This window comes from Cadophora gregata, assembly GCF_030347475.1.
Source record: "Cadophora gregata isolate MNR1 chromosome Unknown scaffold_8, whole genome shotgun sequence".
Taxonomy (NCBI): Eukaryota; Fungi; Ascomycota; class Leotiomycetes; order Helotiales; family Ploettnerulaceae; genus Cadophora; species Cadophora gregata.
Window position 1 is genome coordinate 1,501,455 of NW_026695931.1, and position 17,066 is coordinate 1,518,520.

General features: G+C 48.1%; 7 protein-coding genes across 7 annotated transcripts; 2 read left to right on the forward strand and 5 right to left on the reverse strand.

The window, feature by feature from the left end:
• Nucleotides 1-667: 667 nt before the first annotated feature.
• Nucleotides 668-2,513, forward strand: ONS95_014009 (uncharacterized protein; the record flags this gene model as incomplete). Its single annotated transcript, XM_058507659.1, has 4 exons — nt 668-751; nt 805-1,118; nt 1,171-2,157; nt 2,213-2,513. 4 exons carry the CDS (start codon nt 668-670, stop codon nt 2,511-2,513), a joined length of 1,686 nt encoding a protein of 561 aa, XP_058356829.1.
• Nucleotides 2,514-3,902: 1,389 nt separating this feature from the next.
• ONS95_014010 (uncharacterized protein) lies at nt 3,903-4,474 on the reverse strand (the record flags this gene model as incomplete). Its single annotated transcript, XM_058507660.1, has 5 exons — nt 3,903-3,962; nt 4,011-4,071; nt 4,121-4,245; nt 4,294-4,364; nt 4,414-4,474. 5 exons carry the CDS (start codon nt 4,472-4,474, stop codon nt 3,903-3,905), a joined length of 378 nt encoding a protein of 125 aa, XP_058356830.1.
• A 249-nt stretch (nt 4,475-4,723) lies between these two features.
• Nucleotides 4,724-6,607, forward strand: VPS4 (Vacuolar protein sorting-associated protein 4). Its single transcript, XM_058507661.1, has 3 exons — nt 4,724-5,677; nt 5,727-6,177; nt 6,228-6,607. Exons 1-3 carry the CDS (start codon nt 5,046-5,048, stop codon nt 6,447-6,449), a joined length of 1,305 nt encoding a protein of 434 aa, XP_058356831.1. The 5' UTR covers nt 4,724-5,045; the 3' UTR covers nt 6,450-6,607.
• Nucleotides 6,608-6,759: 152 nt separating this feature from the next.
• Nucleotides 6,760-8,774, reverse strand: NOP56 (snoRNP complex protein nop56). Its single transcript, XM_058507662.1, has 3 exons — nt 8,523-8,774; nt 7,354-8,473; nt 6,760-7,300 (listed from the first exon to the last, which is right to left on the reverse strand). Exons 1-3 carry the CDS (start codon nt 8,690-8,692, stop codon nt 7,049-7,051), a joined length of 1,542 nt encoding a protein of 513 aa, XP_058356832.1. The 5' UTR covers nt 8,693-8,774; the 3' UTR covers nt 6,760-7,048.
• Nucleotides 8,775-9,069: 295 nt separating this feature from the next.
• Nucleotides 9,070-9,372, reverse strand: ONS95_014013 (uncharacterized protein; the record flags this gene model as incomplete). Its single annotated transcript, XM_058507663.1, has 1 exon — nt 9,070-9,372. The coding sequence occupies one exon, from the start codon at nt 9,370-9,372 to the stop codon at nt 9,070-9,072; it is 303 nt and encodes a 100-aa protein (XP_058356833.1).
• Nucleotides 9,373-11,206: 1,834 nt separating this feature from the next.
• On the reverse strand, nt 11,207-12,514 carry PEP2 (Vacuolar protease A; the record flags this gene model as incomplete). The annotated part of the gene is made up of 3 exons (XM_058507664.1): nt 11,207-11,323; nt 11,376-12,208; nt 12,259-12,514. 3 exons carry the CDS (start codon nt 12,512-12,514, stop codon nt 11,207-11,209), a joined length of 1,206 nt encoding a protein of 401 aa, XP_058356834.1.
• Nucleotides 12,515-13,438: 924 nt separating this feature from the next.
• On the reverse strand, nt 13,439-16,524 carry ONS95_014015 (uncharacterized protein; the record flags this gene model as incomplete). Its single annotated transcript, XM_058507665.1, has 3 exons — nt 13,439-15,850; nt 15,903-16,385; nt 16,441-16,524. The coding sequence occupies 3 exons, from the start codon at nt 16,522-16,524 to the stop codon at nt 13,439-13,441; spliced, it is 2,979 nt and encodes a 992-aa protein (XP_058356835.1).
• Nucleotides 16,525-17,066: the final 542 nt, after the last annotated feature.

Consider the following 17,066-nt stretch of genomic DNA (forward strand, 5'->3'; position numbering starts at 1 on the left):
CACGTCAATATCGTCCCCATCTTCATATGACCATGGCATTGGAGCCCCGTCCCATCAATTACCTCAACTGAGACGAAAGTACGCTCATCTAAGCCCAACATAAATGAGTGACAAAATCAGCATACCCATTGCGGCATCATCTATTCACTGAGGTCCCAGTGCCCTCAATAATTCGGTGGATTCACCTAAAACGCTTCTTCAATGTGAGTCTAGGAGCATTACTGTATCTACTCTGATTCTCTCATTCCTGACGAAGTTCCCATGTCAGCATCCGCATCTCTCATGTTATACTCATGATATATAGATGTTCTCCGGGACAAAAACCATTACCCTAAAGTTAGTCCTGCTTATTTGTCGTGTTTGCATCCGTCCTTCCCATGAAGTCTTAGCAAACAGTCAATACTCAGAGCTCTCTTCTTCACTTCAGCCAATCCACCTACAGCACACATTCACAACGCTGTTGAAGCGACCCGGACATATACAAGTTTACCCTGGGGAGCTTGCTTTCCTGGCAAGAAAAGAAAAAACTACAATTTCCAGCGAATGTTCTCTCCCGCAGTAACAGCCTCTCACTTTCAGGCCATGAGGTCCCAAACAATTTCAACCCTCAATATCGACTCACGGACCCATTCAGCTTCAAACTACATTCTTACCAGTCGCCACTATTATGATGGATCGGACCTGGGATTATAAGCTGTGGAAACCTAGCAGTACCCCGCTGACCAACGGAGGAGGACGGCTGCAAAAGAAGGTGAAATCTTTAAATCAAGTTCATGACATACTTCCCATTGACTTCTATACTAGGCAATTTTAGAGTTGCAAACCATTATCATAACCATCACAAAAAATATCAACGACATGCCATACCTACATGCCTTTTGGATGCAGCGAGGTGGCTATTTGCTGCAATTGGGATATCCAGAGCTTTCAGCTGCTGATGCTTACAAGTCGATTCTACTTTGTAATGCCGGGTTAGACTACACATCATCACTAGGCGAAGCAGCACGTTTCGACACTGCAATGCATACCTTGCTCGTTGATGACATGATCTGGGGACTTGATGAGGACGGTATCAGAAATTTTGTCGATGGCATCATCGCAATAACTCGAAAGAACAGGTATGAACGGACCCTCATGACAGTTGACAACGTAAGTAACTAAAGTTTCCAGCTATATCACACTGGTACAGGCCATGATGGAATTGTCAGCATTCCCTGAAGCCATCAAAACCTGTATTGAAGCAAGCCATCTTCATGCTTCGGACTCGGCCGAATTCGATGACATTCGAAGAGCGGCTCAGTTTCAATTTGACAACCACGCCAGGATCTACAGCCAGCAAGAATCCCCGTTTTATGAGAAGAAAAGGCTCCTCAGCTTCGGCAGCTATTACGTCCGTATTTATCCTTGGCTTCCAGCTGAGTACCGCTCCAGAAGCGCAGCCTCCATACAAGATGCCAATCAACATCTCAAAAAGGTCTCGACCTGTTTGGAGATTCGCTCCTCATCCGTTGGCGGAAGAGCCATCAATCAAGATGAATTCTTGTGTTGTGGTGTCTTTGCAACCAAACGGATCGCCAAAGGCCAGACTATCATCAGTGAGAAACATCCATTTGCAGTGTCTTTTGAACAGCCCGAGGTTCATTGTGGGAGCTGCTTCACAGATCTGACATCGTGTGCAACCATCCATAGCCGCGAATGCTGCTCCGTTTACCGATACTGCAGCTCTCATTGTGAGAAAATCGCCCGCTGTTACCACTCTGCTATCTGTGGCAAGTCTTTCTCGGAAATTCTGGAAATCGCACACACTTCATATGGAGGGAAGTGGGAGGGCAAAGGATATCCAGAAGGGAAAACTGCCCTGAGCCACTACACTGGCTGGACGGACAAGACGGAACGTGAACGTGAAGATGATGACTATCGCTTCGCGTTTCCAGACCACACGCCGGTATTCTTGACCCGTTTCCTCGCCATGATCATTCAAGCAGGCTGCGAACCCCTTGAACATCCAGTGATCTCCCCTCTGATGCCACACGAGTCATCGAAGATGATGTGGTCTCTCAATGGAATGGTCTCAGGACCTATCAAGGCATTGCAGATTATTGGCGTCGATATATTTGCTGATCGGAGATTTGACACTTGGATCCTTCTCACCATGTGGTAAGTATCTACAATACAAGTCCGGGTTTAAATCACCCAACTGATTCACGAGCAGGAACCGCATTAAAAATAATTGCATGGGCTCCGATATTGGTGTTCCAAACAAGACCTTCTCCCCAAGTTACAGCTGGTTCAATCATAGCTGTTCCTACAATGCCGAAATGGTCGTCCCAAAGTCGGAGTTGGCGTGCGATGTGGAAATCAAAGCCGTGAAGACAATTCAGAAAGGAGAAGAGGTCTTCGTGACATATGTTCCGACGGAGACCTTGGCGTTGAAGAAGAGCGAAAGGCACAAAGTCTTGAGATCGTGGTTCGGTGCTGCATGTTTGTGCCAGAGATGCCTGAAGGAGCAGTGAGAGCCTGAGAGTCTGAGAGGCACATGCAGGCTAATCACACCCTTTCACAGGTGCCGCTTCTGAGATTATGGGAGGTCCATCTATGATTAACCTTTTCGTTATAATTACGTACATCCTTAAATCATTTAGATAGCAACAGTACCGCATTTCATTCCCACACAAAATTAAGCGAATGGTTAGGTAAGCGTCAACAACACCTATCCGGCTGCAAAGAAGTACAAACGGTGTCTTGCTGATTTACCTTGTGAAGCAAGTAACCTCTATCTCAATGTGCTGCGAGAACAAATTAAAGAGGAAAATGGATACAGCGTCACTCGACGCAGAAACCTTCGTCTAGTAATTGGACTTCTTTCGCTCAACTCAAGGAACTTAAGCGTCTGTAAAATCAAAATCCTTGTAGTCTTCGTAGCACTCAAGTAAGTAACTCCTGCTGAGCTAAATGCTGCATGCTTAGCTCGCATTCGTGTGTAAGCTTCACAATTCTCATGTCAGCCGACCATCTTCTTCGATCCTGTATTATTTTCTTCCAAAGTCCCACAAGGGTCGCTGTTGGGAGCTTTATGGATCAACATTGGGAATGTGAGCTATGGCAACCTATCGCCGGATGTCCAACCCACAAGTAAATTGACAAACAAGGAGGGGGGGGTCACCTTGTCGTTTACCAAAACGCAGCTAATATGCATAACAGGCGATCGTAAGACTCCAAGATATTATGATATAATTACACCACCACCATGTGTAGATGGTCTATGTCGGACACAAGCTCGCACACTCCTGGATAGCGACTTCCCAGATTTTGAACCTCCGATGCATACAGTGCGTAGGTGCAAAGACGTAAATGCGAGAGATACACGTGTGGGTAGCAACGTCCTATCCACTGGACGACATGTAAAATATTAACAGCCAACAAGCTGCAATGTTTCTTCATATGAAATGGCGTGTTCTGGGGCGTACAGTAAGCGAGCAAGCCTGAACTTCAGGCACCAAACGAGTATTATCGAAGCACTCCGGTCCAAGCATGACAAGGCTGACCAATAAGTGGCTAGATCATATTCTAATGTCTACATTAATCCTCACTTGAGAAGGCCAACTTGTAAGTTCAAATATATGACTTTGCCCACGCCACCAAAATTTGGCTGGGCTGATGTTGTATGCGATCCTGTCTGAAATTATACATTCGCACAGCAGGCTCCTCTTAGAGAGACGCCAGATGGAAGGCACTTATCTGTGTAGCAGTCCGAATTCGAGATACACGAGTGTGGGGTGGAGGCAAGGCAACAAAGCAGGTAATGCTTGCTGCAAATGCATACATTTGGAAGGGAGAGGTTCCCCAGTATCATCTTGAACGCCAACCATGCACCTTAACGCCAGCAAAATGCGGTCTTTTACTTATGCCGCTATTTGAGGTTGACCACCTTGTGGTGAACTCTCCGATTGTATCTGTATAATCTAACAATTGTTAGTCTTAGTTTGTTTCAAGGAGAAATTACAGCTTACCTGTGTCCGCACAGCATCACTCTTGTTCTCAACATCACTGATCAGCTTCTCCACCCGCTTTCTGGTACAGTATCAGCATCGGTGCTTCAAGCCAGGTTGCCGAACCTTACATCTCGTTCTCGATGAATTCCAACCGGCCATTGACAGCCATAACAGCCTCAGTCTTTTCTTGCTTCAGCAGCACAGGTCCAACCATTTTGTATATATTCGCATCATCGTCCAAGCCCTCAAATTCCTGCACTTCTTAGCTCCTCGTCCACTGTCTCGAATCCATGCGCCGAACCTTCTGAACTGCTTTGTTTTCTTGCTGTTGCGATTCAAGTCTTTGTCTCGAATTGACGTGATTCTGTAGATCTGTGAAATATCTGTTAGAAGGAACTAGTCCCCAAATGTGAGCACTCGCCTTGCTGCAACTTCTGGTATTCGTCCGACAAACTCTGGAGTTTTTGCTGTGATTCTGCCATGTTGTCGCTTGCACCCTCTTTTGTGGCTTTATCTCAAGATGAACTTCTTCGAAAGCGCTTGGAAGCTCTAGAAACCTTTGTTGATCGGTGGACAGTCAAACTTGGCTACTCGTGAGTGTTCCAAGTCAAGTGGCAGCTCCAAATAGCTCCGGACCTCGAATGTGCACTCCAAAATCTGGACCCGCACTAGCGCCCGCATACAATGGCGGGGCAGAAGAGGCAGCACAGCCAAGCGCCATTCTGCTTGATCACCAAACAACCAACTTCTTGAGACAACAGGGACATACACTCTTGCTGTGAGCGCAATAGAACGATTTCCGTCAATCTCTACCTTCCTCGCAGTAGGCCGCGGTCAATAGTCCTTGCTCAGCGCCGGGTTCTGTTGTTCTCTCTTCCTCATTTCACTCGAAGTCCTTATTTACCACTAGACCATCTGAAGCGCTGTCCGGAGCGGTAGAGCAGAGGATACCAAATTACACACGATCAAATTTGCGACCTGATTACATCGAGCGTACCTTTGTTCGTCTAACATTCGGTCCTCCCTCAAACGCAAGAAAACGCCACCTCCAACATGTCGAATACCGACTTTCTCGGCCGCGCAATAGATGTGGTCAAGAAGGCTATCGAGGCAGACACGGCCGCAGAATACGAGAAGGCGTATCAATTATACTACCAGTCACTGGAACTGTTCATGCTTGCGCTGAAATGGGAGAAGAACGCCAAATCCAAGGAGATGATAAGAGCGAAGGCCGGGGAATACATGGAGCGTGCGGAAAAGCTCAAATCACATCTAGCAGACGCTGATGGGAAGCACAAAAAGCCTGGGATGGTTGGCGCAAATGGTAGTACTTCTGGAGGAGGCGGAAAGGGGAAGGATGGAGAGGAGGAAGTCGATGCCGATAGCAAGAAGCTGAGAAATGCACTTGCAGGGGCCATTCTGCAGGATAAGCCAAACATCAAGTGGGAAGATGTTGCTGGTCTTGAAGGTGCTAAAGAGGCGCTGAAGGAAGCTGTCATTTTGCCCATAAAGTTCCCACATCTGTTCACAGGCAAGAGGCAACCGTGGAAGGGTATTCTGCTCTATGGACCACCAGGAACGGGAAAGAGTTACTTGGCAAAAGCTGTGGCTACGGAGGCAAACAGCACGTTCTTCAGTGTTAGCAGTTCCGATTTGGTTAGCAAGTGGATGGGAGAGAGTGAAAGGTTTGTTCAAAACATTGTCCTGTTTGGGATACGCTAACACGTGCTATAGATTAGTGAAGCAACTGTTTGCAATGGCGCGAGAAAATAAGCCTTCTATCATCTTCATAGATGAAGTCGACGCTCTGTGCGGTCCTCGTGGCGAGGGAGAGTCTGAGGCCTCGCGACGTATCAAAACAGAGATGTTGGTACAGATGGACGGTGTTGGTCGTGATAGCAAGGGAGTTCTTGTCCTCGGTGCAACAAATATCCCGTGGCAATTGGATGCTGCTATTCGCCGTCGTTTCCAGAGACGTGTGCATATCTCGCTTCCAGATTTGCCAGCACGAACGAAGATGTTCGAGATCAGCGTTGGAACAACACCTTGCGAACTTACCGGTGCCGATTTCAGGACACTAGGAGAGCTGAGTGAAGGATACTCTGGAAGTGATATCAGTATTGCGGTCCAGGATGCGCTCATGCAGCCTGTACGAAAAATTCAGATGGCGACGCATTACAAGAAGGTTAGTCATGTGAGAGCAGGTTTACTGGATGGCAGCTAACATCTGGAAAGGCAATGGACAACGGCGTCGAGAAATTGACACCCTGCTCACCTGGGGATGCCGGAGCAATGGAGATGTCCTGGACAGAAGTTGACTCCGATAAATTGCTTGAACCTCCGCTCCTCCTCAAAGACTTTATCAAAGCAGTCAAGGGCTCGAGACCAACAGTATCAGGAGAGGACATCAAGCGCAGCGAGGAGTGGACGGCTGAGTTCGGCAGTGAGGGAGCGTAAAGATCGCATAGCCTGTGCTTTGGTTTGGAGAACTAGGGATAAGGGCCATTGAAGACGTGGATTAGCATGGCGAAAGGCATGGCGTTCTTACAGGAGTTCTTTTGGCATTGATCTGGATTTCTGAGAAAGAAGTGGATGGTAGGTGCATACATACACTGTCAAATAAACTTGAATTAAGTATAAACCTTTCGCAAGAGCATCATGTACAACTTTGCACATAACAACCTCTTGATAAGCATTATAGCACACTTGCCTATTCCAGAAAACTCTGTCAAGTCAATAGGACTTCAAACATTGAACAAAGACGAGCTGGATTTTTCCTATCTACCTAGCAAACGGGCCACATATGTCTAAACACCAAGCGCCGAATTAGCAGGAGCGAGACATCGTGCATAGCAGACACCCGAGTAACGAGTCAAGTCGATGTACGATGAGTGCATGTAAAGTATTCCATTTCCCCAAACAGCATGAGTATCCACAGAACGCCAATATTCAACACAGACAAGCGAGAAAAGACGAATGCCAACACCAGGGCGCCAGAAAGCCAGCCCAAATGTACACAAAAGAGAATCCCATGTCCAACCGCCATCAGTCAGTCATTACGCCAAGGATTCTCTCTTGCTCTTCTTCTTTTTCTTCTTCTCGCTAAGCTCCTCCTCGTCACCTGCTGCAGCTTCACTGTGTCTTCGCTTCTTGTCCTTCTTGGAATCCTTATCTTTTGACTTCTCCTTCTTTTCCTTGGACTTCTTCTCTTGCTTTTGGATGGCTCGGGGTGTGATGTCAGCCATGTCGGCGTCTGCGGTTGGGTCGGCGACCTTGATGTCACCTAGGACTGCGTCCATAGCGGATTTCTGATTGTCGAGTTAGTGAATGCTTTCAAGTAATTATTGATGATCAACCCTACCATTGCGTCCTCATTCTTTTGTGGTGTAGCTCCGGTAGCATAGAAGTCCAGTCTATCCTCAACTTGCTTCCTCAATGCCAAACCGAACTTGGTCGTTGGCTCCTCAGAGAAGTTATCGATTCTGCTGGCAATACTGCATTTGTTGGCCAAAAATCTGGAGATACGACCCTTGTTCTTCGCTCCGGCGCGGCCGATGAAGCTCGAGTGGTAGATCAGTCCGTACTTTGGTGTGTTACCCTTTGTCTTCAACGCTCTGAAAAGAGCTTTTTCGGCACCAAGAATTTGAACAGTAGAGGCGGGGTATTTGGAGAGGTTGGTGAGAGATCCGGCGTGGGAGATGAGTCGGGCAGCAACAACTTCACCAATCAAGGAAGCCAAGTTGGGTGCGACTACGGCCATCTTGTCGGTTAAGTATTGGAAGAGGGACTTTCTGTACTCGGCGAGCTTGACCACACGGTTCGCGAAAGCCGAAACGTTCTCCATATCGGTCTCTGAGATATCCTGTCCCATGCTGACACGGGCCGCATCAATAATTGCCTGCGCAATATCCGCATCATCGTTTACGAGGGCCGCGAGATCATGTAATGAGCCGTCGGTGAGGGTCTTCTTGTCGCCAATTGCAAGTGCAAGCTTGGCATATGTGTGGTTGTCTGAAACAATTCTGACGAGCTCTGGGAAGTGCCATCCGTACCATTCACGGACACGCATGGAGAAGGTGTTCACGGCCTTGTCGAGGTGGTCGAGGGTCGCAATTGCTTGGATGATGTGGTTGTCATTCTTCTGAACGGAGAACTTGACTCTTGCGCGAGAGTAAGCGTGACCCAGACCGAGCTGTGCTCTCTCAACATCACCCTCTTGGAGACCCTTGAGTAGCTTTCCTGCATGGAATCGCAGTCCACGGAGCAAATCTGCAACCACTTCGGAGGTTTCGCCAGTCTCACACTCAACACCTGGGAATGAAGACTTAATGCTACCAGCCAAATTCTTATCTGAAACACCAAGAACAACCTTCTTCTTCTTCGATGGCTTTGGGAGGTTCAATTCGAGATTCGATTTGAGGTATTCAGACAGGACACCTTCGGACACCAGGTTGATATTTTCGAGAGCTTCGGCTGCCCCTCTGGATGTCTGTTAATTGTGACCCAAAAACAGAACCAGTCTGCGCTCACCTGTATGGCGCAAAGTTCACAAGCTTGACCATCTTTCCAAACTTCGCAAGATCCTGGCTGGCATCTTGGACTTCCTTCAATCGGTTGCCAACAGTATCGGCTTGGTGGACAACCTCGAAGATTGCATATCCCACCGAGCTCTCATGGAGCAGGTAATCGATACTCGTCATATTGGAAATTCAATTGCGACTTTCCTCCACAGTTCTGGAAGAATTATCGCAATGTGATTCGTAAAATCGGATCGTGTATCTGCGGTGGTATTGAAAGCTCCAACCAAAATTTATTCTCGCCTTTTTTTGCAAGCTGCTTGGTGCGATTGGAGCTAAGAGGCCCACCTGCGAGGCTAGACCAAATTCGATCTAGCATCAAAACCACATGACTAGGTATCAACATCATTGTACCTAGGTATCTGGGATGGGATTCCTGTAATTTTCAACTTTCTATATAGTCCTGTCTTTGAAAAGATGCTAAACCTGGTCAATAATAAATCTGCGTCCAAAATTCCGCCACCATGAATGGACAATTGCTCTTCCACATCTTTGAATCCTTACGAGTCCTGAAACAGGACTTCTTCTATGCTCCTTGCCGTCAAATGTGGCCTTGTTATTTCATGACCAGCTCTGCTTGAGTTTATCAGCTGGTCTTTGCTGGAAGAACTCAACTCTGCAGCCATCTCACAAATGTTTGCTTTCTTTCGTTTTACTTGCCTGCGACACCCTATCATTTGTTTTTCTTCGTTTAATCTAGCCTTAACCCTCGTTTTGGCAAGTAGCTGCCGTCGCTGAGCAATAGTCGTCACATTAATGGCTGTTGATGAAAAAGTATGGAGAATGTCTCTACTCGCCGACATGCCCGCAGAGAGATACTTTCAAACAGTACCATTTGGGACACATATTCCAGCCAGCCAATCTCCCTCATCCTACTCAGATTATGACGAGTACTTAGAGTGGTTTGAGTAGCTTCACAATCTGGCTATGGATGATTCATGAGTGCTTGGAGAATAGGTAACGAAGTCTTCATGTGCGACAAGTCTGGACATCAAGGGTGCGTGTCCTTTACAATGCCCGGAATGGTCTGCTTGTTATCATTATCCTCAACTGTATAGCCATCCAAGCACCACTCTCCGCTTTCATTTTCCTTGCAATGTTGTCCCTGGCACCATTCCGGGCTGCGTTTTGTTTTCAAAATAGTCTTAAACAAGTTCCTTCTCCTAACACGGAAAATTTGGCAACAACAATGACAGAACATCATCATCAAAACTTTCCTCAAATGGTCCACATAAGTACAAAATATGGATTAACATTGGAAAATCAACTCCAGAATATTAACACAAAGATCCTACTTAAAAACTTCAGGACGAAGTGAAAAATATAGAATGGAGTGCAAATTGGCCCTGGCCAGTTATGACTTTTGCTAGATAGGTAATATCGCAAATTTGTAAAGATGCAAGGTGTGGGTTAATGGGTTATGCCTATTGATACAGTAATTTATGCTGCTATGTCGCTACGCAACTCTCCACACTCTTACTATCTTCATAATCGCCACACTCGACGCTTGCTCACTAATCCTTCTACTTTCCCAACAGTCTTTTCCTTATCCAGACAGGTGCTAAATTCTTCCAGGCTCACGTTCGCTCGCGAAGTCCATATTCATCAGGCTCATGGAGTCTGGCTTCCAGGGGTTTGCTGCTGACGGTGTCACGCCCTGGGACGTAAACAGTGATATGCTAGATGCTTCACATTGGGAATCGTACCGGGATGCTCAGTTTGAAGTATTTCCTCCGCCAGCAACACATACTTGAAGTTTTTCTCCCCATAAAACCTTCTGACTCTGGCAGCCAATGCGATTTGGTTCCTCGTTCCAGAACTGATGACAACCAACATAATAAGTAGTGGAGTTAAATCAAATACGATCATCAGTGCCACATACAATCCTCAGAATTCCATTTCCTGAACCTCCCTTTCCTGCGAATATACACCTTACCAAGCAGACCCATAATCGAGCATGGTAAGGAAGAGTTCCATCCTTTCAACAATGCTGCACCTCCTCTTCTGAGATCTGAGGAAGACTGGTCTTGCGAGGATCTTATTATCACACTTAGAGATCAGCCTCGAACGAGAGCCTTCTCTGTTATGACTCAGATGCAGTGCTTAAAGGACAGTCCACGCTGCAAGAGGAGTTTTAACGTCGTATTACACAGCGAGTTAAGCCACATATTTCTTGCACATATATTCAAGGAGCAATGTGATTGCTGGAGTGTGACAGACTTTACCCTTCGTGCTGCCCACAACCTGTCAGTAACGTGGTTGGGAGGCCTTGGTCGGCAGGAGCCAATAGTACAGTCACTGTGGCCAAGAAGGATTCCATAGAAAACATTAAATATCCACAGATTGTGGACTCGCCTCACCGTAAGAAAAGTTGGTACAATAGTCATAGAAGATACTTTTTGCATGCCATAGACAGAAGTTCATTGAATAGGTATGGACAAAAGAAACCTTTCCGTTGCATCGATTGATTCCACGGATCATTAGTGCCACGCATAAACCCAGGCTTTAGTGGTGGAGCGACTTAATGCAGTCGCTGCGGTAGGTAGGAGAAAAATCCCAGAGACTAAAGTACAGTGCAAGGAAAACCACTTCACGCCTCTCCTTATCCAATTTGAACCATCATCATCAATTCAGCATTTACTGCTTGGCAGCGGCGAGGCCAACGGTTCCCTTGCCAAGATCGTAGATGGAGTACCACTTTCGGAGGAATGCGTCACCGAGAATAGCCAATGGTCCTACGGGCTCTGGGAAGTCCTATTTCGGAGTTAGTCAAGATATGATACGGTGCAAAGGAGGAGAAGCCTACCATTCCCATAAAGCTGGAGATGCAAGAACCTTGAACCTCGAGAATGTAATCGTATGGGGTAATAGTGAAGTTGTGGCCACTGAGAGTGAAGGACATATCTGGGAGGCTGTCACGCTTCTCACACTCGACAGTGTACTGGCCGTTGTAACCCTTCTTGGCGCCCATCTCCTTGTTGAGAAGCTCGGCGAGGGTAGATGGGAGAGCAATGAGAGAAGTTCCGGTGTCAAGTATAACACCGGTGTTGTCGAGCTCAGCGGTGGAATCGCCGAATGTAATCGCATCAAGATCAACTTCCCAGTAGGCCTTGCGTCTCAATGGGATCTCGGTGATCTTGCCAGTGAAGTGATCCTTGTTGATTCCACCGAAGATGGCCTCAGACTCATCACCCTCACCGTTGTTAGTGTCTCCAAGGTAGAAAGCGAAGACTGGCTCATCCAAAAGCTTCTGGTCGATCATGTTGTAGAATGGAGGTGGGATCTTATTGACAGAGATGGTATCGAAACCAAGACCCAAGATACCATCGAATCGGCCGAAAGCAAAGGCGAGACCTGGCTCTTCAGTAGCTTCGGCAAAGATCTGGTTCTTGATCTTGAGGTCACCGATGGACATGGTATCCTCGGAAACGAACCCGCTGAGACTACCTGAGCCATAGCGGATCTCGAAAGACGTTCCATTCTTCTTATATGTCGATGAGGAGGATGAGTCGTACTTAGTGTGGAGGTAGCACGCGATGGAGCCGCACTCCGACGACGGCACCCACAAGTTGGAGCTTCCAGTGTCGAGAACGACCTTGAAGGACTGGGGAGGAGTTCCGATGGTGATCTCAGAGAAGTCTGCACGTATTGTCAGAGTCATTCACGTTTCAACTTTCGAACGAACTTACATTGAGCGTTCAAGAAGTTGCTCACAGGCACCGAGTGGCCTGAGCCGTCCTCGTGGACTGAAGTCTCCTTGAACATCTCATCGGCATGAGATTGAGGACGGACGCCCATGTACTTCTGGCCGAGATGCTTGACATGAGCGTCGATGTTGGCAGTGGCCAACTGGTCAGAGAGCGAGACCTTCTTCAATGGAAGCTTGTGGATACCGGCGCTCGCAGAGCCCAGCAGCGACGCTGCGGCGATGATTGCGCCTTTCATGATTGCGCTTCAGAGGAACTACTACTGTCAAAGTAATAGATATACGGGATGGATCAGTTGTAGTGTGGTGTGGTGTGGTGTGGTGTTGTGTGATATGATGCGCAACCCAGGATGCGGATGGATATGGGTGGGTTGGGTTGTTGATGAAGGAAGTGGAGAGGCGGGAGATGGGGGAGGCGAGAGGTGATGTGATGACGACGAAGGTCGGCGGTTGCCTTCGTCTGCTTAGCGCCAAAGGGTGAGCTGGAGCTGGAGCTCAGGGCAAGCTCAAGCTCAAGCTCGGGCTCTCAGGGCAGTGTGGGCACTGGGCTGGGCCATGCCAGGCTGTCCTGGCCCCCTGGGAGAGGACAATGCGGTGGCTGGGCACTGCCGTCGGGGACCTGCATGCACCAGCAGCACTGTTTTGAGACCGTGGTGTTATTGCTCGCAGTGCAGTAACTTACGGAAGGTCTACTGTCGACCTTATTGCGACTGACTACCAGCTGCATCCCCAAATCCTCTATCCTTCACGCCCCGACTGGCGTTGCAAAGCATTCAATCGAGTGTTAATAGACAATCACGTGGAACCTGACTCGTGTTCAGCTTCAACAGCCAAGGCCTGGCCACCAGCTGACCGCTGGACCACCCAAACCAAGGAACGTAGCTCGGGGATGATGCTCCGGCATAAATAGTCAGGTACCACCAAGCAGTGATGAAGTGAACATCGTCTCCTAGTTACGCTCCGAGTGAACACGGAAAATACGCCGAAGTACACAAGAGTGGAGAGGAAGGAGAGGATGCTTCGTTCCAAAATGTATCGTGCCACCATGGTGCCCAAGACAATATGATTACAACTCCCTGGGTATCACTCGCTAATCTGTACAAATGCGTAAAGCTAATATACAAGCATCGTACAAAGACAGCTTCTCCTTTGGACGTGTCTCATTACTCCCTTCCTGGATCGATGTCCTCTCCCGGATCTGAACTATCCTCTGGATCGCTATCCAGACTCCGAGTATACTGCTGCAAGTCGCCATCGTCAGGCCATTTCCAGGTATCCACCTGCTTCACTAATTCCATCGCCCTCGCCTCGTACTCTGTTTCGTAGCAGGAAATTCTCGCTGCGACAAGAGTCCGCGACAACATTATCTGCCCATTTCGCTCTTGGCTGTTGCATTCTTCCAATACATCTCTGTGTTCGACCATCCACTCGAGGACTGTGATAATCTCGTCACAGTCACCGATGATTCCCATGCAGCGTACATAACTGTGCAAAGTGACCCATTTCACGGAGTGGAGGAGTATGGATTTACAGAATGGTAAAGCTGTACTTCGAGATATCTTGGCGAATTCGTCCTTGAGAAGTTGAGCACCTCGACTTAGTTCTGCCTCGTGTTCCAGGGGAGCGACGTCATGCGTGGCTTCGGCATATTTGAAAAAGACATTGCAGATGAGCAATAACCCATAAGGATCAAGTTCAAGCCCGCATGCGTGAAAGTTGCGTAGGACAGCCACAGTGAATCTCCACGCAAGCGCGTCGTGCCCAGGCTCCCCAATAAGTGACACCCGCAAAAGAACGTTGGGGCGCGCCAAAGCTCTGAACAGACAATACCAAGCGGGCCGGAACTTCACTTTCTCGTTTTTCAGCAAGCGAGCTGCTTGCCTTAAGGGATCTCGAAGTCGAGGATATGGGGTTCTCTCCAGTGCCTGGATGGCCCAGCCATTAGACACTGGCGTTTTGGGATTGAGAGGCTTTAGTTTGTATTTCTCAAATTCAGTCGAAGTGGCGAGGACTGCACGAGGAGCAAACCGGCATATCAAATGCAAGAAAGCACAGAGGAGTCCCTCACTGACAGTGTCTATGACATCAGTAGGAGGTCTTTGACTGGGGGATGTGCTCGTGTCTTTACTTCCTGTCCAGTATCGCAATACTAGTGGATTGATACCGCTGTCGCGAAGATAATTGATACCGGCAGTAGATGTTCTGGCGTGTCGAACAAGGAAGACTAAACATTGACCGGAAGGTTTGATACCAGATAATAGCATCTGATTGTAAAGAGCGTCGAGCCGTGGGGGTTTGCTGTGTGACTTATAGAATTCACTCATGTTATCATCTGGTACGGCAAGAACTTCTTTTCCATCTCCGGGAGCCGCTTCAAAAACTCTTTTTCGTCCCTGTCGAGCTCTTTCAAGATTGAGTTTCTGGAACATTGCCAGGTACAAAGCTTGATTCGGCTTCCCTTCCTTTGCTGCGAAGGCAACGAAAGCTCGCCAGGCTTCTCTCACATCTCGGGTTGCCTCGACCCTCGCAGCCCATACGTTTGGATGATCAAGCTTCGGACGAACAGGCGCTGTGTCTACATCAAATGATCCGGCCAACGTCTCACTGCGTTCATGAGGAGCCTGAGCTCTCCATTTGACTAGTTTTCGTGTGTGAATAGTTGGCGTGCCATCAAGTTCTTGACCGCCAAGAATTTGCATACGCTGGTCGTGAGATGTTTCTCGGAATCCAGCTTCCCTCGCTCGAATAGCCGCAAGCAATGCGCGGCTCAAGTCATCGTCCGGGTTCCTTTGCGCGTCCATGCCATCTTGCTCTGCTCTCCATGGAGGCCAACTTCGCAGCCGAAGGATGGCAGCTTTCGATTCCCGATCGATTTTTTGAGATGCTGTAAGAACTTGGATGACGGCTCTGTAGCTACTGTGGTCCAAGTTCAGTGGGGGATCGCATTGCCCAGCAAGATTCAGTAGAACCTTTTGTGCTGACCAGTTGTGGACCATAGACTTGAGAGGCTCTATGGACGAAGGTAAAGCCAAGCGACGTATCACGTTGTTGACGATATCGCAACTCCTAGCGAAAATGCGTTGGTCGAGTCCAGACCGATCCAAGGAACGATGATTACTTAGGGACTGTATAAAGCGAGGAACCATATGGGCCACGCTGAGCGTGGCAGCAGGCCAGATCCGCCGCGTCTGGTACAACAAGCGGCTTATTAGGACTCCAAACTCATTATCGTGCATTTGGCTGAAATTTGAGGTCAACGTGTCCGACTTGGGAGAGTCACCTGGCCAGGAAAATTTATCGCAATAGTACCACGTGTACGATATGAGTTTACTCAAAGTGTTGACGTATTGGACATCTTTCCGGAGAGTTTCCAGCAGGAGAAATGTCGGATGATCCGCTGAGAGTGAAAGCAGGCGTTCCACGATCTGGTCTGATCTTTGGCTATAGGAACTCTCGGGGCAGTCTCCGGTGAGAACCCATGCCCAGCGCTCCACATCTGCAATACCCAAACTGCGACTTTGCAGAGAAGCAACGTTTCTGCTGCGCAGGATATGATCATGGTACTCCCATTCATCCTGGTCAAAATCAGCATTGTACGGAACAACTGATATGTCGAAACACTCGTACCTTTGATATTGAAGAGATATAAAGATGGTGTAAGGTCATGGTTGGTAACGCATTGGCCGGGAGAACATGCCTGACTTTACGCCAATAAACTTGCTTCTCTGCAGCTATTTCAAAATCCAAATACTGTCCAAGAGCAATAGAAGGGGTCACGGAACCAGGGCGGACTTGGTCCTTCCACAAACTTAGCCGCGATATTCCAATATTACTTGGTGCAGCAGGAGTGTGGAGGTCCTGTAGCGTACAACTGTGCCGATAGGGATACTTGGTGGAGGATGAACGTTGTCCGAACCGTAACAGATCTTGCTGCGAGCTTGCAGAGCTGGTTGGATCATCTTCCGGAATATTTCCATCGGTCCATTGTAACCCATGGCCTTGATGATGCTCTGAGGATGTGCCGCCATCTCCTTCGATGCCCGAGTGCCTCGTCTCTCGTTCATTGTTGAGGTACCTAGAGAATCTTGTGGTTACGGATTGTGTAGGGAGCTTGAGACATTGTTAGAAATAGTTAAGATCACGGCTCCTATTGATTTCTGCTTACTTGATCGCCGACAGATATTGAGGAAAGACTGGTATGTTGCAGTGTGGCCCTGCCCAATCTCGAGAAATACAGGCGCGATTGCATTCGTTCATATTGCCCAGGAAAATGTGTAAAATCGAAGTACTAATGTTTCATCAAGTTCCTGTTTACCAAAAAAGAAACGCGACGAAGCCAAAGTAGAATACAGCTCTGAAAGTGGCCGGTGACAACGAGCTATGTGTCGAAAACATGTAATTGTCTGCCGATGGACATACAGACAGACAGACAGGATTTATGAGAGTATTGGTAAAGTCCAAAACCGGTGAATATCGAAGTTATTAGTCAGCACAGTCACGTTAATTTTTAGCGTGGAATTCAATTTGAACAGGCTCGTCCGAGCCAGCCTCACGTCTGCGAACAACTTTGGCTGGCACGTCTGCAAACAAATTATCCGCCAACACGACCGGAGCGGATTTCAAGAAAGCTCTCTAGCCTGCTTACCCAAACCTTGGTCCTGGGCATCGCATCGGTAAAAATCACCGCCACGCCGCCTGCAACACTCCCTGAGGTCACACATTCCGCTCGCTACCCTCTCTGCGATCGCGAGTCGCGACGAACCGCGAAGCCGACACCATAGCGTCTCTACG

Coding starts and splice junctions, on each gene's coding strand:
- NOP56 (XM_058507662.1), bottom strand. CDS start 8,692: ATGACGAGTATCGATTACCTGCTCCATGAGAGCTCGGTGGGATATGCA. Junction 8,474..8,522: donor GTGAACTTTGCGCCATACAG/GTGAGCGCAGAC, acceptor ACAGACATCCAG/AGGGGCAGCCGAAGCTCTCG. Junction 7,301..7,353: donor AAAAGAATGAGGACGCAATG/GTAGGGTTGATC, acceptor CTCGACAATCAG/AAATCCGCTATGGACGCAGT.
- VPS4 (XM_058507661.1), top strand. CDS start 5,046: ATGTCGAATACCGACTTTCTCGGCCGCGCAATAGATGTGGTCAAGAAG. Junction 5,678..5,726: donor TGGATGGGAGAGAGTGAAAG/GTTTGTTCAAAA, acceptor CACGTGCTATAG/ATTAGTGAAGCAACTGTTTG. Junction 6,178..6,227: donor TGGCGACGCATTACAAGAAG/GTTAGTCATGTG, acceptor ACATCTGGAAAG/GCAATGGACAACGGCGTCGA.